The sequence below is a fragment of the Polypterus senegalus genome, chromosome 5 (genome assembly GCF_016835505.1).
Source record: "Polypterus senegalus isolate Bchr_013 chromosome 5, ASM1683550v1, whole genome shotgun sequence".
NCBI classification, from domain to species: domain Eukaryota; kingdom Metazoa; phylum Chordata; class Cladistia; order Polypteriformes; family Polypteridae; genus Polypterus; species Polypterus senegalus.
This window is the reverse complement of record NC_053158.1, coordinates 202105032-202123993: the sequence shown is the minus strand read 5'-3', so window position 1 is coordinate 202123993 and position 18962 is coordinate 202105032. Positions and strand designations below refer to the sequence as shown.

Genomic DNA, 18962 nt, shown 5'->3' with positions numbered 1-18962 from the left:
CTTTTTCCAGCTTCGTCTATTAGGTAAGATCAAGCCTTTTTTATCTTCTAGAGATCTTGAGAAAGCTACTCATGCTTTTTATCTTCTCTCGCCTTGATTACTGCAACTCGCTGTATTCTGGGATTAGCAAATCTCTGATACACAGGTTACAGTTGGTCCAGAATGCTGCCGCTCGCTTTCTGGTTGAGGTAAGAAAGTCTGATTCTGTTTCTCCAATACAGGCAGTCCCCGGGTGACGTACGAGATAGGGACTGTAGGTTTGTACTTAAGTTGAATTTGTATGTAAGTCGGAACAGGTCCATTATTTTAATAAATGCTATTGTTGACCGACTGTAACCAAGTGCTCTACCAATGAATGATGGAGTTTCACCTCTCTCTGACGTTTTTATTATTTCTGCTTTATTTTCAATGGTGATGGTTTTTCTCTTCTTTACTTGCATCAGATTTGCATTTCAGAGACATTCTTGAAGGGTGAAGACAAAAGGTTAAGATGAGCTCTTCTGCAGATCACAGTACCCACGATCACAGCAGGAAGGCACCCGTCGTTACCACGTCTGATGTACTGATGAGAGACAACTTCCTGCTACGTGCTATGGGCTTGCTATTGAGAATGAATGGGAGTGGCGAGGGGCGACTCACCACCCGCCCACCTCACAGTCACCTCCACTACAGTATACTGCCTGCAGCGTCTGCCCACCGAGAACAAACAGGGTGTGGCCAAAGGCAGGTAGTGAATCGCCCACCACCGCCCCCATTCAACAAGCAGCCACCCTACAATGTTACCCCCGGCCGCCCCATTCACCCTCAATGGCCTCTGTTCAGCCACAACCGGGTCACCGCTTGCAGCATTACCAGCCGCCCACCGAGAACGAACAGGTCAGCCGTGTGTGGTGGACGGGTAAAGAGACGCCCCCCTCCGCTCCATCCAGCATGCATCCAGTCAGGCGAGGTAGCTGCGGCGGCGTGGTGGGCAGGCAGCGAACCGCCCCATCAAGCCTCCATCCTACACATGAGCGACAGCTGTGGCCCCGGTGATCAAGGACCACCTGAGGGACACGACAATGCATGAGCAGCGAAATCGCCTCCCTCCAGCCTGCGTCCAGCCACCGCTTGCAGCGTCCCCAGGCCAAAGATGACAGAGCGACAGTTACTGAGGCACATTCGTCTCAGCTGTGGCCCCGTTCATAACTCGTAGGTCAGATGTCTGTAACCTGGGGGCTACCTGTTGTGGAAGTTGACCCGGACACAGACAGGCGGACATGTTGTTTTCAAACCACCACACGTTTATTTACAATATTTACAATTACTGGTCACTCAGACCCCAGTCCATTGGTCACTCAGACCCCAGTCACGTGCACAAACCCCAATTCACAGTCCTGGCCTCACAATGCCTTTCTTCGGGCCGCCTCCACACCTCCTCTGTGCTTCGTCCTTCCACCTCCCGACCTCTAACCTCGAATGAATGGAGACGGCCCCTTTTATATGGTTCCCGGATGAGCACCAGGTAGGGCTGTGCGATATGACCAAAATCTTATATCCCAATATTTAATTTCATATCCCGATATCACGATATAGTACATTTTCTTTGTATTCAGTGAATAGTTTATATAATCACCACTCCTTCTTTTTTTTCATTTAAATTAAAAAAATCAAAAATGAGAAGTACTCAACTTGTAATTATTTCTGTTCTTTTATTTAGAACATTTGAGCAAATGTTTGACTTAGAATGTCAACATAAAATGTTAATGTATCAAATATAAAACACTTTTCAAAAACAAATTACTAAAGGCCCAATATAAAATACAGCTATATAAAATGCCTGACATAAACAAAATGTGAACTGTAGCAGCAATAACTCTCACAACATATATTAAATATAAAAGGATCAAAGCACTAACAACTAAACTATATAAGGCCAATAAACCCTTTAAACAAAATAAATACAAGTCTAACATTAACTGTCAAAACCAAATGTAAACATTGTACTTCAAACTGTAGCAGCAATAAGGCTTACGACAAAAATATATTAAATATATAATATTATATATAATATTTTTAGGCTACATTCTAGTAAAATGTTAATTTGCACATCGTAGTGTGGCAAATCTCCGTTAATGAGTTACAGCTGATTGCCCCGTGCGTGGGACTGGGCGGCGCTAGCGTGTTGATGCCGTCCAGCCCCAAGCACGGGCGATCCGCTGTAACTCGTTAACGGAGATTTGCCGTGTAATGCAGTTGTGGCGTAAACGTAATGTAGCGTTCTGTTCTTTATTGTAGAGTTCTGTTCTGCAGTTTGTGTTCTGTGATTTACATCCCTCTCAGTTATTTATTCTGTTGTCCCTGTTATTTCTGATGGACTGTAATAGAGTGGAAGGTAAAGGAGGTTCCGGAGGGATGGGGGGGTAGCGCTGTGAAAAAGAGGAGTGGACGACGATCTTGTCGCCCCTAGCTAAGAGAGTTTGTTTTTGGATTGCTGTCTGTTCGCCGTGGTTGTGGCCAACAGCAACCATTTTTTTTGTTTGTGTTTAATAAAGAGGGAACTAACCAAGTGACCGTCTCGGATCGTCATTACGTCTGGAAGACGCTACAGTAATTTTAACAAGATTAACGCTGACAGCAAATGCTGCAGGGAAAATTATGCCTTAAGCAAATTGTTTTGGTAGCAATTAATCTTCCAAGCTTTTAACATGCTCGTTTAAATAGTACCTTTACAACTGTAATATCCTACGTGGCCTGCCTCTCAGTTGTAAACTCTCTGCATGCTCGCTCACGTGCTTTTTGCGGTGGTAGAAGAGGTTTGTCGTGTTGGAGTCTGTGGTAGCGATCGGTTTGCAGCATAATTTGCACAGTACCGTTTTCTGGTCCGTGTCAGACTCTTCAAATCCAAACCATCTCCATACTACAGAGGTAGCCCCTCGTTTAGGAACAAGGTCCTTCTGTGTGGAGCTACCTGGTGTTGCCTCGTCTTCATCAGCTATGCTAGTGTGTCTGCATCCACGTGGTGGCCATCAAAACAATGAAAAAAATATTGCCGTAAACAGTTTATTTTGCGACACCAAGAAACAAACGATAGCGTAATGTGCAGCGATAGACGTTTTCATATTGTCATCCGATATATATCGTTATATCGAACAGCCCTAGCACCAGGTGTTCCCGGCATTCCTCCTCTGGCCGGCTGTCCTCCTGGCGGCGTCCTAAATCTTCCCCCCAGCACTTCCTGGTGTGGCGGAAGTGCTGGGGTAACAGGTCCCCAAGGCATTGGGGCGCCTCCTGGCGGTGACCACGGGACCCCTACAGGGTGGAGCTTCCATGCCCTGTACCCGTGGCCCCCAGAACAACCCGGAAGGCAACCCCCATGTGATCCAGGGTGGGCACAGACCCACATCCGGTCCCTGATGATGTCCCGGCCGGGTCATGGCCCCTGGCATCCCTGACACTGTATTAGCTTCTTTACACTGCTTGCCTGTCAGTTTTCAAATTGATTTTGATTAAAATCTTGTTTCTAGTTTTTAAATCTTTACATGGGCTCGCTGCTGCCTATTAATCTGAATTGTGTGTTTTATACCAGCCATCTAGAGTGCTTAGATCTTCTGGTCAGTTGTCACTTGCTGTCCCTCGTATCAAGTGTAAAACTAAAGGGGACAGACAGGGCTGCTGCTCCTCACCAGTGGAACTCTTTACCTCGTCACATAAAGGAGTCGTCTACAATTCAAAACGAGATTAAAGACTCATTTCTATTCACTTGCTTTCTGTGACCTTCTGTAATACTTTATTTATCTTCATTTGTTTAATTTCTACTTATGTTATTTATGTTAATTGTATGTTTTTTTTCTTCTTTTATTGTAAAGCACTTTGGCCACAGCATTCCTATGTTGTTTTAAATCTACAGTACAGGCCAAAAGTTTGGACACAGCTCCTCATTCAATGTGTTTTCTTTATTTTCATGACCATTTACTGTACATTGGTAGATTCTCACTGAAGGTATCAAAACTATGAATGAACACACGTGGAGTTATGTACTTAACAAAAAAAGGTGAAATAACTGAAAACGTGTTTTATATTCTAGTTTCTTCAAAATAGCCACCCTTTGCTCTGATTACTGCTTTGCACACTCTTGGCATTCTCTCGATGAGCTTCAACAGGTAGTCACCTGAAATGGTTTTCACTTCACAGGTGTGCCTTATCAATCAATCAATCAATCAATCAACATTTATTTTTATAGCACATATTCATACAAAAAAATGTAGTGCTTTACCAAATGAATAGAAAAATAGAAGACACAATAAAAGATAAACATAAGTCAACATTAAGTAACATAGAATAAGAGTAAGGTCCGATGGCCAGGGTGGACAGAAAAAACAAAAAAAAAACTCCAAGAGCTGGAGAAAAAAAATAAAATCTGTAGGGGTTCCAGACCAAGAGACCACCCAGTCCCCTCTGGGCAATCTACCTAACATAAGTCAAACAGTCCTCTTTGGATTTAGGGTTTTCATGGAAGGACCTGATGATGATGGTCACGTAGACTTCTGGCTTTCAGTCCATCAATGTTGGTGAATCATGATGCTTTGAGTAGGTGGAGGTGGAGCAGGCCGACACCACAAAGAAACCGGAAAAATTATCAGGGTTATTTAGTGGAATTTCTTGCTTTATCAATGGGGTTGGGACCAGCAGTTGTGTTGTGCAGAAGTCGGGTTAGTTGGATGATCATTTATTTTTCAACAGGACAATGACCCCAAACACACCTCCAGGCTGTGTAAGGGCTATTTGACCAAGAAGGAGAGGGATGGAGTGCTGTAAATGGTCATGAAAATAAAGAAAACACATTGAATGAGGAGGTGTGGCCAAACTTTTGGCCTGTACTGTATATGCAGTGGAACCTCGGGTCACGAATGTCTCGGACCACGTACAAATCGGGTTACGACCAAAAAGTTCATCAAACTTTTACATCTGTTCACGACCACACACTCAGGTGACGAACAAGCCAGTTTCCCTTTCAGTTTGTACGCACCGGTGATTTCCGCACGTGTTCAGTCTCTCCCTGTGCAGCGAGCGAGAGAGAGAGAGAGAGAGAGAGACGGCTGGCCGCGTAAGGCTGAGAAGGCAGTTAAAGAATGCACTGGGCTTGTTTTTGAAGAGACTGATTCGAGCATTGTTTTAACCTTGTTGCATGTAATGAAGACTGTTTTCTATTGGATTTTAACCTCCACTTCACTTCTGTTTATAGCGATCGGTTTGTAGCGTGCATTGTTGCAATTTTACTTTTCTTGGTGGTTTATTAAATTATGGATTTTTCAAATGTTCATTTTTTTTCCCTGTGCTTAAAACTTATATATAAAAAAAAAGTGTTTACAGTGAGCGGATCGTAAGGCTATAGTGTGAATTCTTGCAGTGTTACTTTTCTCTGTTCAAGGTGTTCTCAGTGTTATTCAATGTTTTTAGATTTAGTTTACTATTACACTGTGCATTCGATGGTATAGTTAACTACATTCGACCCTTGATATACGACCGGCCTGACAAGCGAATAACTTGATTTACGACCAAAATTTTTGTTTTGATTTACGACCAACATCTTGCGTTACGACCAGAATGCGGTCACGTGTATCCGCTTGTGCGATTGTAAACAGCCGAGAGCGTTCGTAAGCGTCAGTCGCAGCCCAGATACATGTGTTTGTGGATGCAATTTTGGTCAGTGCAGTGATTTATCAATATAAACTGCTCAAAAAAATTAAAGGAACACTTTGAAAACACATCAGATCTCAATGGGAAAAATAAATCCTCCTGGATATCTATACTGATATAGACTGGGTAATGTGTTAGGAACGAAAGGATGCCACATCGTTTGATGGAAATGAAAATGATCAACCTACAGAGCCCTGAATTCAAAGGCGCCCCAAAAATCAGAGTGAAAGAACTATGTGGCAGGCCAGTCCATTTTGCCAAAATTGAATTGCAGCAACTCCAAATTGTACGCAGCACTTTGTATGGCCCCTCTGTTCTTGTATACATGCCTGACAACATGGTGCATGCTTCTAATGAGATGACAGATGGTGTTGTGGGGGATCTCCTCCCAGATCTGGACCAGGGCATCACTGAGCTCCTGGACAGTCTGAGGTGCAACCTGGTGGCATTGGATGGACCAAAACATAATGTCCCAGAGGTGTTCTATTGGATTTAGGTCAGGAAAGTGTGGTGGCCAGTCAATGGTATCAATTCCTTCATCCTCCAGGAACTGCCTGCATACTCTCACCACATGAGGCCAGGAATTGTCGTGCACCAGGAGCCACTGTACCAGCATAGGGTCTGACAATGGGTCCAAGGATTTCATCCTGATACCTAATGGCAGCCAAGGTGCCTTTGTCAAGCCTGTAGCGGTCTGTGTGACCCTCCATGGATATGCCTCCCCAGACAATCATTAACCCACCACCAAACTGCTCATGCTGAATGATGTTACAGGCAGCATAATGTTCTCCATGGCTTCTCCAGACCTTTTCACTTCTGTCACGTGCTCAGGGTGAACCTGCTCTCATCTGTAAAAAGCACAGGGCACCAGTGGTGCATCTGCCAATTCTGGTATTCTATGGCGAATGCCAATCGAGCTGCATGCTGCTGGGCAGTGAGCTCAGGGCCCATTAGAGGACATGGGGCCCTTGGGTCACCCTCATGAAGTCTTTCTGGTTGTTTGGTCAGAGACATTCACACCAGTGGCCTGCTGGAGGTCATTTTGTAGGGCTCTGGCAGTGCTCATCCTGTTCCTCCTTGCCCAAAGGAGCAGATACTGGTCCTGCTGATGGGTTATGGACCTTCTATGGCCCTCTCCAGCTCTCCTAGAGTAACTGCTTGTCTCCTAGAATCTCCTCCATGCCCTTGAGACTGTGCAGGGAGACACAGCAAACCTTCTGGCAATGACACGTATTGATGTGCCATCCTGGAGAAGTTGGACTACCTGTGCAACCTCTGTAGGGTCCAGGTATCGCCTCATGCTACCAGTAGTGACACTGACTGTAGCCAAATGCAAAACTAGTGAAGAAACAGTCAGAAAAGATGAGGAGGGAAAAATGTCAGTGGCCTCCACCTGTTAAACCATTCCTGTTTTGGGGGTCATCTCATTGTTGCCCCTCTAGTGCATCTGTTGTTAATTTCATTAACACCACAGCAGCTGAAACTGATTAACAACCCCCTCTGCTACTTAACTGACCAGATTAATATCCCAGAAGTTTCATTGACTTTATGCTATACTCTGATTAAGAAGTGTTCCTTTAATTCTTTTGAGCAGTATATATAATTCAATAAAACCATGGCAAGCAAGACACATAATTGCTAAGTAAGGAAGAGAAGGTAACAAAGGTAAAGAAAGCGATTGTTAAGGGATGTTAGCTAGCGGGCTGGCGCGGCACATGATGATGTCATCAGGCTGAGTCAGCACCGGCTTGCTTTGGAGTGTATTATTAAGGATAAGATTGAGCAACACATGGCAAGGACAGGAGTTATTCTGAACAGTCAGCATGGGTTCAGAAGAGGGAGGTCGTGTTTTACTAACATGTTGGAATTCTATGAGGAGGCAACAAAAGGATACGATCAAAGTGGAGCTCATGATGTTATTTATCTGGACTTTCAGAAAGCATTTGATAAGGTGCCACATGAGAGGTTGGGCATCAAGTTAAAAGAAGTGGGAGTTCAGGGTGATGTTTTTAGATGGGTGCAGAATTGGCTGAAACACAGGAAGCAGAGGGTGATGGTGTGAGGAACCTCATCAGAACTGGCCGATGTTAAGAGTGGTGACCAGCAGGGGGCAGTGCTAGGGCGGCTGCTATTTTTAATATATAGAAATGATTTAGATTGGAATATAAGGAACAAGCTGGTTAAGTTTGCAGATGATACCAAGATAGGTGGATTAGCAGATAATTTGGAATCCGTTATATCTTTACAGAAGGACTTGGATAGCATACAGGCTTGGGCAGATTTGTGGCAAATGAAATTTAATGTCAGTAAATGTAAAGTATTACACAGAGGAAGTAAAAATGTGAGGTTTGAATACACAATGGGCTGTCGGAAAATCGAGAGTCCACCTTATGAGAAGGATTTAGGAGTCATAGTGGACTCCAAGCTATCAACTTCCCAACAGTGTTCAGAAGCCATTAAGAAGGCTAACAGAATGTCAGGTTATATAGCGCCTTGATGTGTGGAGTACAAGTCACAGGAGGTTCTGCTCAACCTTTATAATGCACTGGTGAGGCCTCATCTTGAGTACTGTGTGCAGTTTTGGTCTCCAGGCTACAAAAAGGACATAGCAGCACTAGAAAAGGTCCAGAGAAGAGCGACTAGGCTGATTCCAGGTCTACAGGGGTTGAATTATGAGGAAAGATTAAAAGAGCTGAGCCTTTACAGTTTAAGCAAAAGAAGATTAAGAGGTGACATGATTGAAGTGTTTAAAATTATGAAGGGAATTAGTACAGTGGATCGAGACTTGTATTTTAAAATGAGCTCATCAAGAACACAGGGACACAGTTGGAAACTTGTTAAGGGTAAATTTCACACAAACATTAGGAAGTTTTTCTTTACACAAAGAACGATAGACACTTGGAATAAGCTACCAAGTAGTGTGGTAGACAGTAAGACGTTAGGGACTTTCAAAACTCGACTTGATGTTTTCTTGGAGGAAACAAGTGGATAGGACTGGCGAGCTTTGTTGGGCTTAATGGCCTGTTCTCGTCTAGATTGTTCTAATGTAAAGTTCTAATGTATTATTATAGCAGTTCACAACACGGCCAGCTTTGAACTGAGTGCTCGACTACTGTCATTATTAACTTGAGAAACAGCGATCACAATCGAAACGAGGAAGGAAATTGTGTGGAAATATGAGAGTGGTGTTCGTGTGACCGATATGTACAGCATGTCGAAATCCACCATCTCGACAATTTTACAAAGAAAAGATTTGCATAAGGAGGCTCCTTCTAAACAATAACCACCATCCGTTTCATCCTCCTCCTTTCCTGCAGCCCAAAGATGTCAAATTAAATGGTGAGTACGGTATGAAATTGTTGTTTCTGGTAGGCTGCGGAGTTTTTATAACTTTTTGGTTAGTACATTAGAAAAATTATTGGTGTTTTGGTAAATTATGCACATTATACAACCTTTTTTTATTATGAAAAGGTTAAGTAAGTGTTGCTGTGGGAGGTTCGGAGCGCATTATGGGTATTTCCATTATTTCCCATGGGAAAAATAGTCTTGACTTACAATCAACTTGAGTTACAACCAGCCCTCGCGAACGAATTAGAGTTCGTAAGTCAAGGGTCCACTGCACATTTGTGCTTAAAAATCTTTAAAAAAATATATTTACATATAGCTCGTACAGTCTGGAACGGATTAATTGTATTTACAAACAAACCTATGGGGGAAATTACTTCGGGTCGCGACTAAATTGGGTTACGACCAGAGTTTTGGAACGAATTACAGTCGTGACCCGAGGGTCCACTGTACTGTATATCAAAGTCAATGTGCGTATGTATGTATGTTTATCACGTCTGAACGGCTGGAGCGATTTTCATGAAACTTGGTACACATGTTCCTTATTGGTCGACTAAAAATACTGTAGGGTGAAATCAGCCATAACCCATCCCCCCCTTCTGGGTAGTGTGTGTGGGCGAAAGAAATTGCAGACCCGACAGCAGGTGATGTTTTTCACAAGTTCTTGTTTATTCTACATCAGGAGTCACAGAAAGTGGAGATCCAGAGAGCACAGTCATTCGCAGCAGGCTGTTCCTCTGAACCCTGAACAACGGCTAGGGGGAGCTTTAAATACCCCTCTATCTTATGATTCTGTAAATGATGTAATATCTGAACTAGACATTATCTACGTTCCCCTTAAAACATACAGGCGCCTTGCACATATGCCCTGCAATCTTTTTTCCTGAGCCATGTACTTTGAGGAAGTTAGGCATTGGGTAACATATCTTTGTCAGTTCAATAAATCAAGCTTTCTTTTTTACTGGCAGAGCACGGTTATGAAACTTAGTTACCAAATACACAGGGCACAAGGTGCCGAGGAGAACACTCTTCTTCTACAGGTGAGTGACGATCTTGCGATCTTGTATGCATGGTATCATCCACTTGACACTCTGAACAATCACCAGAGGGAGAACTGGAGGCGACTGCCAGCGTTCTTCATATTTTTGCGCCACCACTTCACCCACCTGTTCCTTTTCAAATTAAATAAGAGTTCTACGCGTGCAAGTGTGTGTGTCTGTCCGGCACGGAAGTGAGACGTAGAGTCGTGGCGAGGGCTCCAGCTTTGAGGATACGCAAACGATGCCAGCACACTGGCAAAAGGAAACAACCTAAGAAAGACACACATGATGCGAGCACTTTGGCATCATGAATCCTTCTAGCAGAGAGATGCCCAGAGTAGTTCTGATGATTTCAATACTTTCTAGGATGCCATGCTGGCTTACACAGTTAGTATATGGCAGGCGACTCCCAGCACTCATTATTTTTAAGCAGCACCGTGCCCCTGTTGCTTTTCAAATGAAATCCAGTTGGCCGGTTCCGAGCGTCAGCCGATGATAACATACATACAAGACCGCAAGACAAGGACATAGTGAGTCTTTGTTTCTTAATTTATTTTTAATGTTTGTTTTTCTCAAACAATTAAAAAAAACATGAGGGCAAACTGGAGGTGACTGCCAGCAATCTTTATGTTTGAGCACCACCGCGCCCCTGTTACTTTTCAAATTAAATACAGTTGGCCGATTCCGAGCGTCAACTGGATGATAACATACATACAACACCGCAAGGCAAGCACATTAATGCATCATTATCCATCCATCCATTACCCAACCCACTATATCCTAACTACAGGGTCATGGGGGGTCTGCTGGAGCCAATCCCAGCCAACACAGGGCACAAGGCAGGAAACAAACCCCGGGCAGGATGCCAGCCCACCGCATATTACATTATATAGTGCCTTTCATTTTTATCTATCTATCACATTAAATTATATCTATCCATTACCCAACCCACTATATCCTAACTACAGGGTCACGGGGGGTCTGCTGGAGCCAATCTCAGCCAACAAAGGGCACGAGGCAGGAAAAACCCCGGGCAGGATGCCAGCCCACCGCATATTACATTATATAGTGCCTTTCATTTTTATCTATCTATCACATTAAATTATATTTATCCATTATCCAACCCGCTATATCCTAACTACAGGGTCATGGGGGGTCTGCTGGAGCCAATCCCAGCCAACACAGGGCACAAGGCAGGAAACAAACCCCGGGCAGGGTGCCAGCCCACCGCATATTACATTATATAGTGCCTTTCATTTGTATCGATCTATCACATTAAATTATATCTATCCATTACCCAACCCGCTATATCCTAACTACAGGGTCATGGGGGGTCTGCTGGAGCCAATCCCAGCCAACACAGGGCACAAGGCAGGAAACAAACCCCGGGCAGGGTGCCAGCCCACCGCATATTACATTATATAGTGCCTTTCATTTGTATCTATCTATCACATTAAATTATATCTATCCATTACCCAACCCGCTATATCCTAACTACAGGGTCACGGGGGGTCTGCTGGAGCCAATCCCAGACAACACAGGGCACGAGGCAGGAAACAAACCCCGGGCAGGGCGCCAGCCCACCGCATATTACATTATATAGTGCCTTTCATTTTTATCTATCTATCTATCACATTAAATTATATCTATCCATTATCCAACCCGCTATATCCTAACTACAGGGTCACGGGGGGTCTGCTGGAGCCAATCCCAGCCAACACAGGGCATGAGGCAGGAAACAAACCCCGGGCAGGATGCCAGCCCACCACATATTACATTATATAGTGCCTTTCATTTTTATCTATCTATCACATTAAATTATATCTATCCATTATCCAACCCGCTATATCCTAACTACAGGGTCACAGGGGGTCTGCTGGAGCCAATCCCAGCCAACACAGGGCACGAGGCAGGAAACAAACCCCGGGCAGGGCGCCAGCCCACCGCATATTACATTATATAGTGCCTTTCATTTTTATCTATCTATCACATTAAATTATATCTATCCATTATCCAACCCGCTATATCCTAACTACAGGGTCATGGGGGGTCTGCTGGAGCCAATCCCAGCCAACACAGGGCACAAGGCAGGAAACAAACCCCAGGCAGGGCGCCAGCCCACCGCATATTACATTATATAGTGCCTTTCATTTGTATCTATCTATCACATTAAATTATATCTATCCATTATCCAACCCGCTATATATCCTAACTACAGGGTCATGGGGGGTCTGCTGGAGCCAATCCAAGCCAACAGAGGGCGCAAGGCAGGAAACAAACCCCAGGCAGGGCGCCAGCCCACCGCATATTACATTATATAGTGCCTTTCATTTTTATCTATCTATCACATTAAATTATATCTATCCATTATCCAACCCGCTATATCCTAACTACAGGGTCATGGGGGGTCTGCTGGAGCCTATCCCAGCCAACACAGGGCACAAGGCAGGAAACAAACCCCGGGCAGGGTGCCAGCCCACTGCAGACACGGGGAGAACAAGCAAACTCCACGCAGGGACAACCCGGGAAGTGAACTCAGGTTAATTGTTTGTTAATTTGTTTATTTTTAAAGTTGTGTTTTTTTAATTATGTTTTTCTCAAACACTTAAAAAAAACCTTTATTTTCCTTCATGGGCAACGCTGGGTATTTCAGCTAGTGTGCTACTGTATATAAATAAATTGACATTGACATTGATTGTAGCACAAGGCTGCAAAATGTGAAGAAATAAGCGAAGGGTCCGAAGTCTTTCTGTATGCACTGTAAGCCGCTGCCTGTCACATCCCCGAGTTGGATTAAGTACGTTTAGTTAACATTAACTTACAGTATTTAAAAAAAAAAAAAAAAGAACATCATTTCCGTTATAAAAAGCACCTAGGAACCCAGCCTTTGGAAGAAGGAGCTGTGGGAATAAATCATCCACGTCGCTGGGTTGAAAAAAAAAACCGACGTGTTATTTCCAGTCGCCGCTTATTTCTATTAACGTCTCCTTGTTATTTCCACCGCTGTCAGGAAATTCCAACAAATACCCCCATCAATCCAAAAAAAGAAAATGAGTCACAATAAAAGTTTAAGTCGCTTCCAAATTTCTCTCAAAGACCCCTTCAGCAGTCATATTGTGGAAAACATGCCACATTTGAAGAGACAGACAATTACGGTGACACAGGAAGGCGCTTATTAGTGACTTCAGCCCACTCAAGAAAATAAATTACTCAGCCCACACTCTTTAAATCACATTTGATATGGATCAGCAGCTCCTCTAAGCAACAGAAACGAGGCTTTAATGAACTGGAAGCTGGCGGTACTGAAGGGGCATCAGGTGTCTCGATGCCTTTTACATCAATTACAGGCTTAAATAAATGGAATTCATTTTACGAGGTTAGGTTTCTATTGTAATTTGATGACGGATGTAGTAATTCCTGTCTCAACATTTCTTCAGTTTTAGCACATTTGATTTGGAAATAAATGCAACTTAGAGAACTTCCATTTAAAGAAAAAGCAATGAAATCTACAATTAAAAGTGACAAAATCGTCCGATACTGTGATAGCGTCAACAGTCGAAATACTCAAATAAGCAAAAAGTGAATGTGTTTTTTCTCTTCATTTCACCTTATACAATTTCTTGCATTAGGAATTTGTTAATTTTCGCATACCTTGGGGTCAAAGCGCAGGGTCAGCCATTATACAGCAATTATCTCAAGGGCCCAGCAGAGTAGGATCCCTTTTGGCAGTAACAGGGATTCGTACCGCAAACCTTCTGGATACCAGCTGTCACAGAGTGCTGGGTTCCATACCCGGCCGGGATGCCTGGAGCAATCCGGAAGGTGGCATTAATAGCTTCCGGGCCACGAGGGGGTAACTGCCCTAGACTAGGAGAGGACCATGGGAAAAGAACAAGGACATTCCAACCCATTGGGACCCGTGGCCACCGCCAGGGGGCGCCTTAAACTTCAAGGAAGACAGGGAACAATTACTTCAGACACCCTCGGAAAGATGGCGGAAGAGCCTGCCAGGGACACCCGGACTGCTTCCGGGGCAAAGGGCAGCACTTCCGCCACACTAGGAAGTGCTGCCGGAAGGACGTCATCAGCCACCTGGAGCACATCCGGGCGGGAATAAAAGGGGACGCCTTCATACAATTTGGGGAGCAGGAGTAGGACAAAACCCCCAGGAGGAGAGGAAAGGCGGCCAAGGATTGAGAGAAAGCAGCCCTTCATAGTGGTGAAGGTATAAAGATGTGGTTTCCGACTGGTGGTGTCCGGGCAAGTCTCACACAGAGGAGATCCTTAGCCTCTGAGCCACCATTCTTAACCCTACATGTAATAGCAAATCAGTGTTTACCACTCTTTCCATTCAAATATAGTGCCAATAAAAAGTAGTCACTTCGTTAGTTCTCTCATTATATTATCATACAACATTTAATTAAAGTGGATTTAACCTGGCTTGTTTAATCAGGGCACAAACCGGCACTAAGTCTATATTTAATGGTCAAAATGCAGTTAATTTGACTTGAATAACATGGTCAACATTTTTAAAATAGAAGGCAAGGAGGCGGCTCTCTATGCTTAAAGGAATCTTCAGGACCAGACTTCACCCAGGGACGCCTGCTATTTGTGGGTGGCCACCCCGAAGTTGAAACAGTGCAACGAATCCCCGAGAGGGGTTGAGGTTCTCTGGGTGCTCCTGTTGGGTCAGTCGGACTCGTGTCTAAATTTCTTCGGGATAGCCAGTCAGGAAGCTGTCTTCACCACACTTATATTAATCACACCTGTTTGTTGCCTGGTACAAATCGTGTAATCGATATTTAACTCACTTCCTATTGTCCAAATGACTTGAAATTTTGAACACTTACTTGCTTCCGATGACAATACGTGAATCAATAATCAGTTTCACTAATGAATGAATCCATGTTAATTAAGAAATGAAATTTTCATATAAAGAATAGTTCAAGATTTCACCAATAGGTGGCGCTGGTAACAGAAAGAAATATTATCCACTTTTTGCATCTTGTATGAAGAGGTGTGCATATAAACGTCAAAGGAAGTGTTAAAATATTGATTACAAAGGTATACTAAAACAAACCCAAAACTAAAAAGTTGAAAATAATATACATATTAAAAAATACTTTTTAAAAAACACACTTATATTAAGTTAAAAAGTGTACTAAAAGTAAAAAAATAAGTCTCTCATACATCACTCGTAAAATAAATAAAAATGTGGGCGCTTTTCATCAATCAACATTGTGCCCACATTTTTATTTATTTTACGAGTGATGTATGAGAGACTTATTTTTTTACTTTTTAGTACACTTTTTAACTTAATATAAGTGTGGTTTTTGAAAAGTATTTACATACTGTATATAGTACTAGGTTGTTGTACCGTGTTAGCCATTATGAATATAGAGAAAAGCCAAGCAAAATGACACCTTTTATTGGCTACATCTTGCCTGAAGAAGGGGCCTGAGTTGCCTCGAAAGCTTGCATATTGTAATCTTTTTAGTTAGCCAATAAAACATACTGTATATATATATATATATATATTATTTCTTTATGAGAGTATATCAAAAAGTGTCTCCAGTATCAAGCAACAAGCAGATCATACCGACTACGCTATTAATCAAATCTTGATACAGTGCCTATAAAAAAAACAATTCATCATCTTGGATGAAAAGCCACAAATATCCATCAAGAGAAGGAATCTAGAATGGAGGAGCAGTCAAAGATGACATCAAGTTGATGTTCAAGACTGGCGGGCATTTCTGCAAAATGCCTACAAGAAGTCATTTTTCCTACAAGGAGCAATACCAATTTCTGAGGACAAACGTGGACCCCGCCCCAACTAGTAATCATAATAATAATTCTTTACATTTATGTAGTGCTTTCCCCACCACTCAAATGATGTTTCATACTGATAGCCCTAGTTGTCAGCTATTGTGTCTTGGCTTATTCTCTTCTTTCTATGTATCCTGCTGAACAGAAATGTTCCTATTTGGGATTGTGAGGGATGGCTGGGAACCTTATTGGCTGGGGCACCTTCAGTGTAGAAGGACTGAGAGATATAGCACAGACATGGCATTGTCTCCCCCCAGACGGGTAAATGGAAGTCCCTTGGGTTGCAGCAGCACAGGGGCATCATGGGAACTGGAGTTCTTTGACTTAGCCTTGTAGGGTTCTGTGGGTGCTGCAGGGACTAATGAACCCTATTTTGTGGGGCACCAGCCTTACCCAGAAGTGCCCTGTGCCAAGCCTTTGGGACACCGGAAGTACTTCCAGGGATTATATTAGCTGCCTGCCTCAACTCTGAGAGCCAGAGTCAGGAGGAGGAAGACTAAGCTTGTTGGTAGGAGTGGAGGAGGCCGTGACGGAGAAAGAAAGAGAAGACAGTTACACTCTGTGCTTGCTATTTACTTGTACTCCAAAGACATGCAGGTTAGGTGCATTGGCGATTCTAAATTGTCCTTAGTGTGCGCTTGATGTGTGTGTGTGTGTGTGTGTGTGTGTGTGTGTGCGCCCTGCGGTGGGCTGGCACCCCGTCTAGGGTTTGTTTCCTGCCTTGTGCCCTGTGTTGGCTGGGATTGGCTCCAGCAGACCCCCGTGACCCTGTAGTTAGGATATAGCGGGTTGGATGTAGCTGAAGAGTGGCAAACACTTACTGGGAAGCATTTCACTACAAGAAAATCCTCTTGTTTGCTGCACTTGTGTCCGAGTTTGTGCTGTGTCTGGTGTTTGAGGAACAGGAACACCCCTTAGTGGCCACAAGATAATGTGATTATATGCTGACGATGGGCAAAATCCATGCATTATTATTATTTCATTTTAGCTAAAATATCATTAAATGAATAGTTTGGAAACCATTTATCAGAGATTGCAGTTGCATGAACGTTCCTGTTTAAGGTAGGCCATTACAAAATTGTTCAGTGCGTGTTAAAGGAAGGGAGATTTTGAAATTTCAAAAATGTGTTCAGTAGATATCCCCATGAAAATTTGTGATTCATTTCCTTGTAGGAAAAGTGCATTAAAGTGCAACAAAATCAGTGCACCGGGAGCCGAGTTGTTTCACACGAACAGGCTGACGTGACAACTGCAATAGGTGCTTTCGCAGTTTATGTGAATCTTCTTAAAAAAGAGTATCATATCAATAAAATGATTATAGCTAAGAAATTAAGAATGCTATTGGGCAGAGGTTCTCAATTACTCTGACACGAGACACTTTTGGGTCATGGGCTGCCACCTGTACGTAGTGAGTTGCAGCTGTTTATAATGGTGGTGGGTCGTGAAATGGGTTGCTGCTCTGACAATTGCACTTGTACCGACGCCTGCTCTAATGATTGTGCTTGATTAAACCAGATGATCATGCTCAGTTTACCAAGGTGGACCCCATCACCTCCAGGCTCATGATTCGCCAAGGTAAAAACAGCTCTGATGATTGTGCTTGATTCACCAAGATCATCCTACCAACCACCACCAGCTCATGACTGTGCAAGATTCACCAAGAGAAAACAGCTTAGGCGATACCACATGATTCTCCAAGGAGGACCCACCACCACCTCCAGCTCTGATGATCACGCATGATTCAACAAGAGAAAACAAATCTGATGCTTGTGCTTGATTTACCAAGGGAATCCCACCACCACTTCCAGCTCTGGTGATTAAGCATGATTCATCAAGAGAAAACAGCTCAGGCGATACCACATGATTCTCCAAGGAGGACCCACCACCACCTCCAGCTCTGATGATCACGCATGACCTACCAAGGGATAACAGCTCAGACGATTGTGCTTGATTCACCAAGGAGTACCCACCACCACCTCTGATGATCAAGTATGATTCACCAAGAGAAAACAGCTCAGGCGATACCACATGATTCTCCAAGGAGGACCCACCACCATGTCTAGCTCTGACGATCACGTACGATTCACCAAGGGAAAACAGCTTAGGTGTTTCCACTTGATTCCTAAGGAGGACCCGATCACACCTCCAGCTCTGGCAACCGTCCTCGATTAACCAAGGAGGACCCATCAACCCCAGATCTGATGATCCCTCATGATTCACCCAAGGGGAACAGGAAGGTGGCAAAAGTGAAACAGCTCAGGTGATACCAAATGATTCTCCAAGGAGGACCCACCACCACCTCCAGCTCTGATGATCATGCATGATCCACCAAGGGATAACAGCTTGCTGGATAACAGCTCAGACGATTCTCTTTTAACTGGGAAAAAGTGGGTCAGGACACCAGAGATGTGAAGAGCTTTACAAGGAATACAAAATGTCCAGCAACCTAAGAGTTTCCCACTCCACTGTTGCCAAGGTGAAAGTCCAAAAAAGTGGGATCTTTTTAGAAATAAATATTTACCTGAAGAAAGCTTTTGGTTTGCAATGCCTTACACTACACACCGCTCTTACATGTTGAATAAATACCACAAAATCACCTTTAACATGTTTGAATTACATTTGCATGGAAAGGTCAGTGAAATATAAGACATTACTGAAATATCACTGAAATTTGTTTAATGATGTGGGAAAAATACTCACACCAGCACCGGCCTGACCGCATTGTTCATATTCCCATACGCTGCTCTCCCAAGAAGCTCCCTGAAGCAGTTCTCGGCCAATACGGCCGGGTTTTCATCTGAAGGGGTGGTAGGAGGTCCAGTTCTAATAAAACAAAGCAAAAAACAAATTGTTGATAAAAAGAGGAAAGGCTAAATCCAAAAAATGAATAATCAATGGAGACATGGATACAAATTCAGAGATACCAAAGTTAAGCTTTTAGCCCTGGTGAAATCTTAGGAATTTAGCATACGCTGTTAAAACAAAATCTGATTTGGATTTAAAAGTACAGTTTAAAAGTAAATATTCTAACTTTTATTATCCCGTTATATATAAAGGGCAACTGGGCAG

At 43.4% G+C, this 18962-nt stretch overlaps 1 protein-coding gene across 1 annotated transcript in view; it reads right to left on the bottom strand.

The window, feature by feature from the left end:
- Positions 1-18962, bottom strand: part of efr3a (EFR3 homolog A (S. cerevisiae)) — a 306258-nt gene that overhangs the window by 103813 nt on the left and 183483 nt on the right. The window contains exon 8 of the mRNA XM_039753984.1: positions 18594-18716. Coding sequence (XP_039609918.1) covers positions 18594-18716 — 123 coding nt within the window. The remainder of the gene's footprint in view (positions 1-18593; positions 18717-18962) is intronic.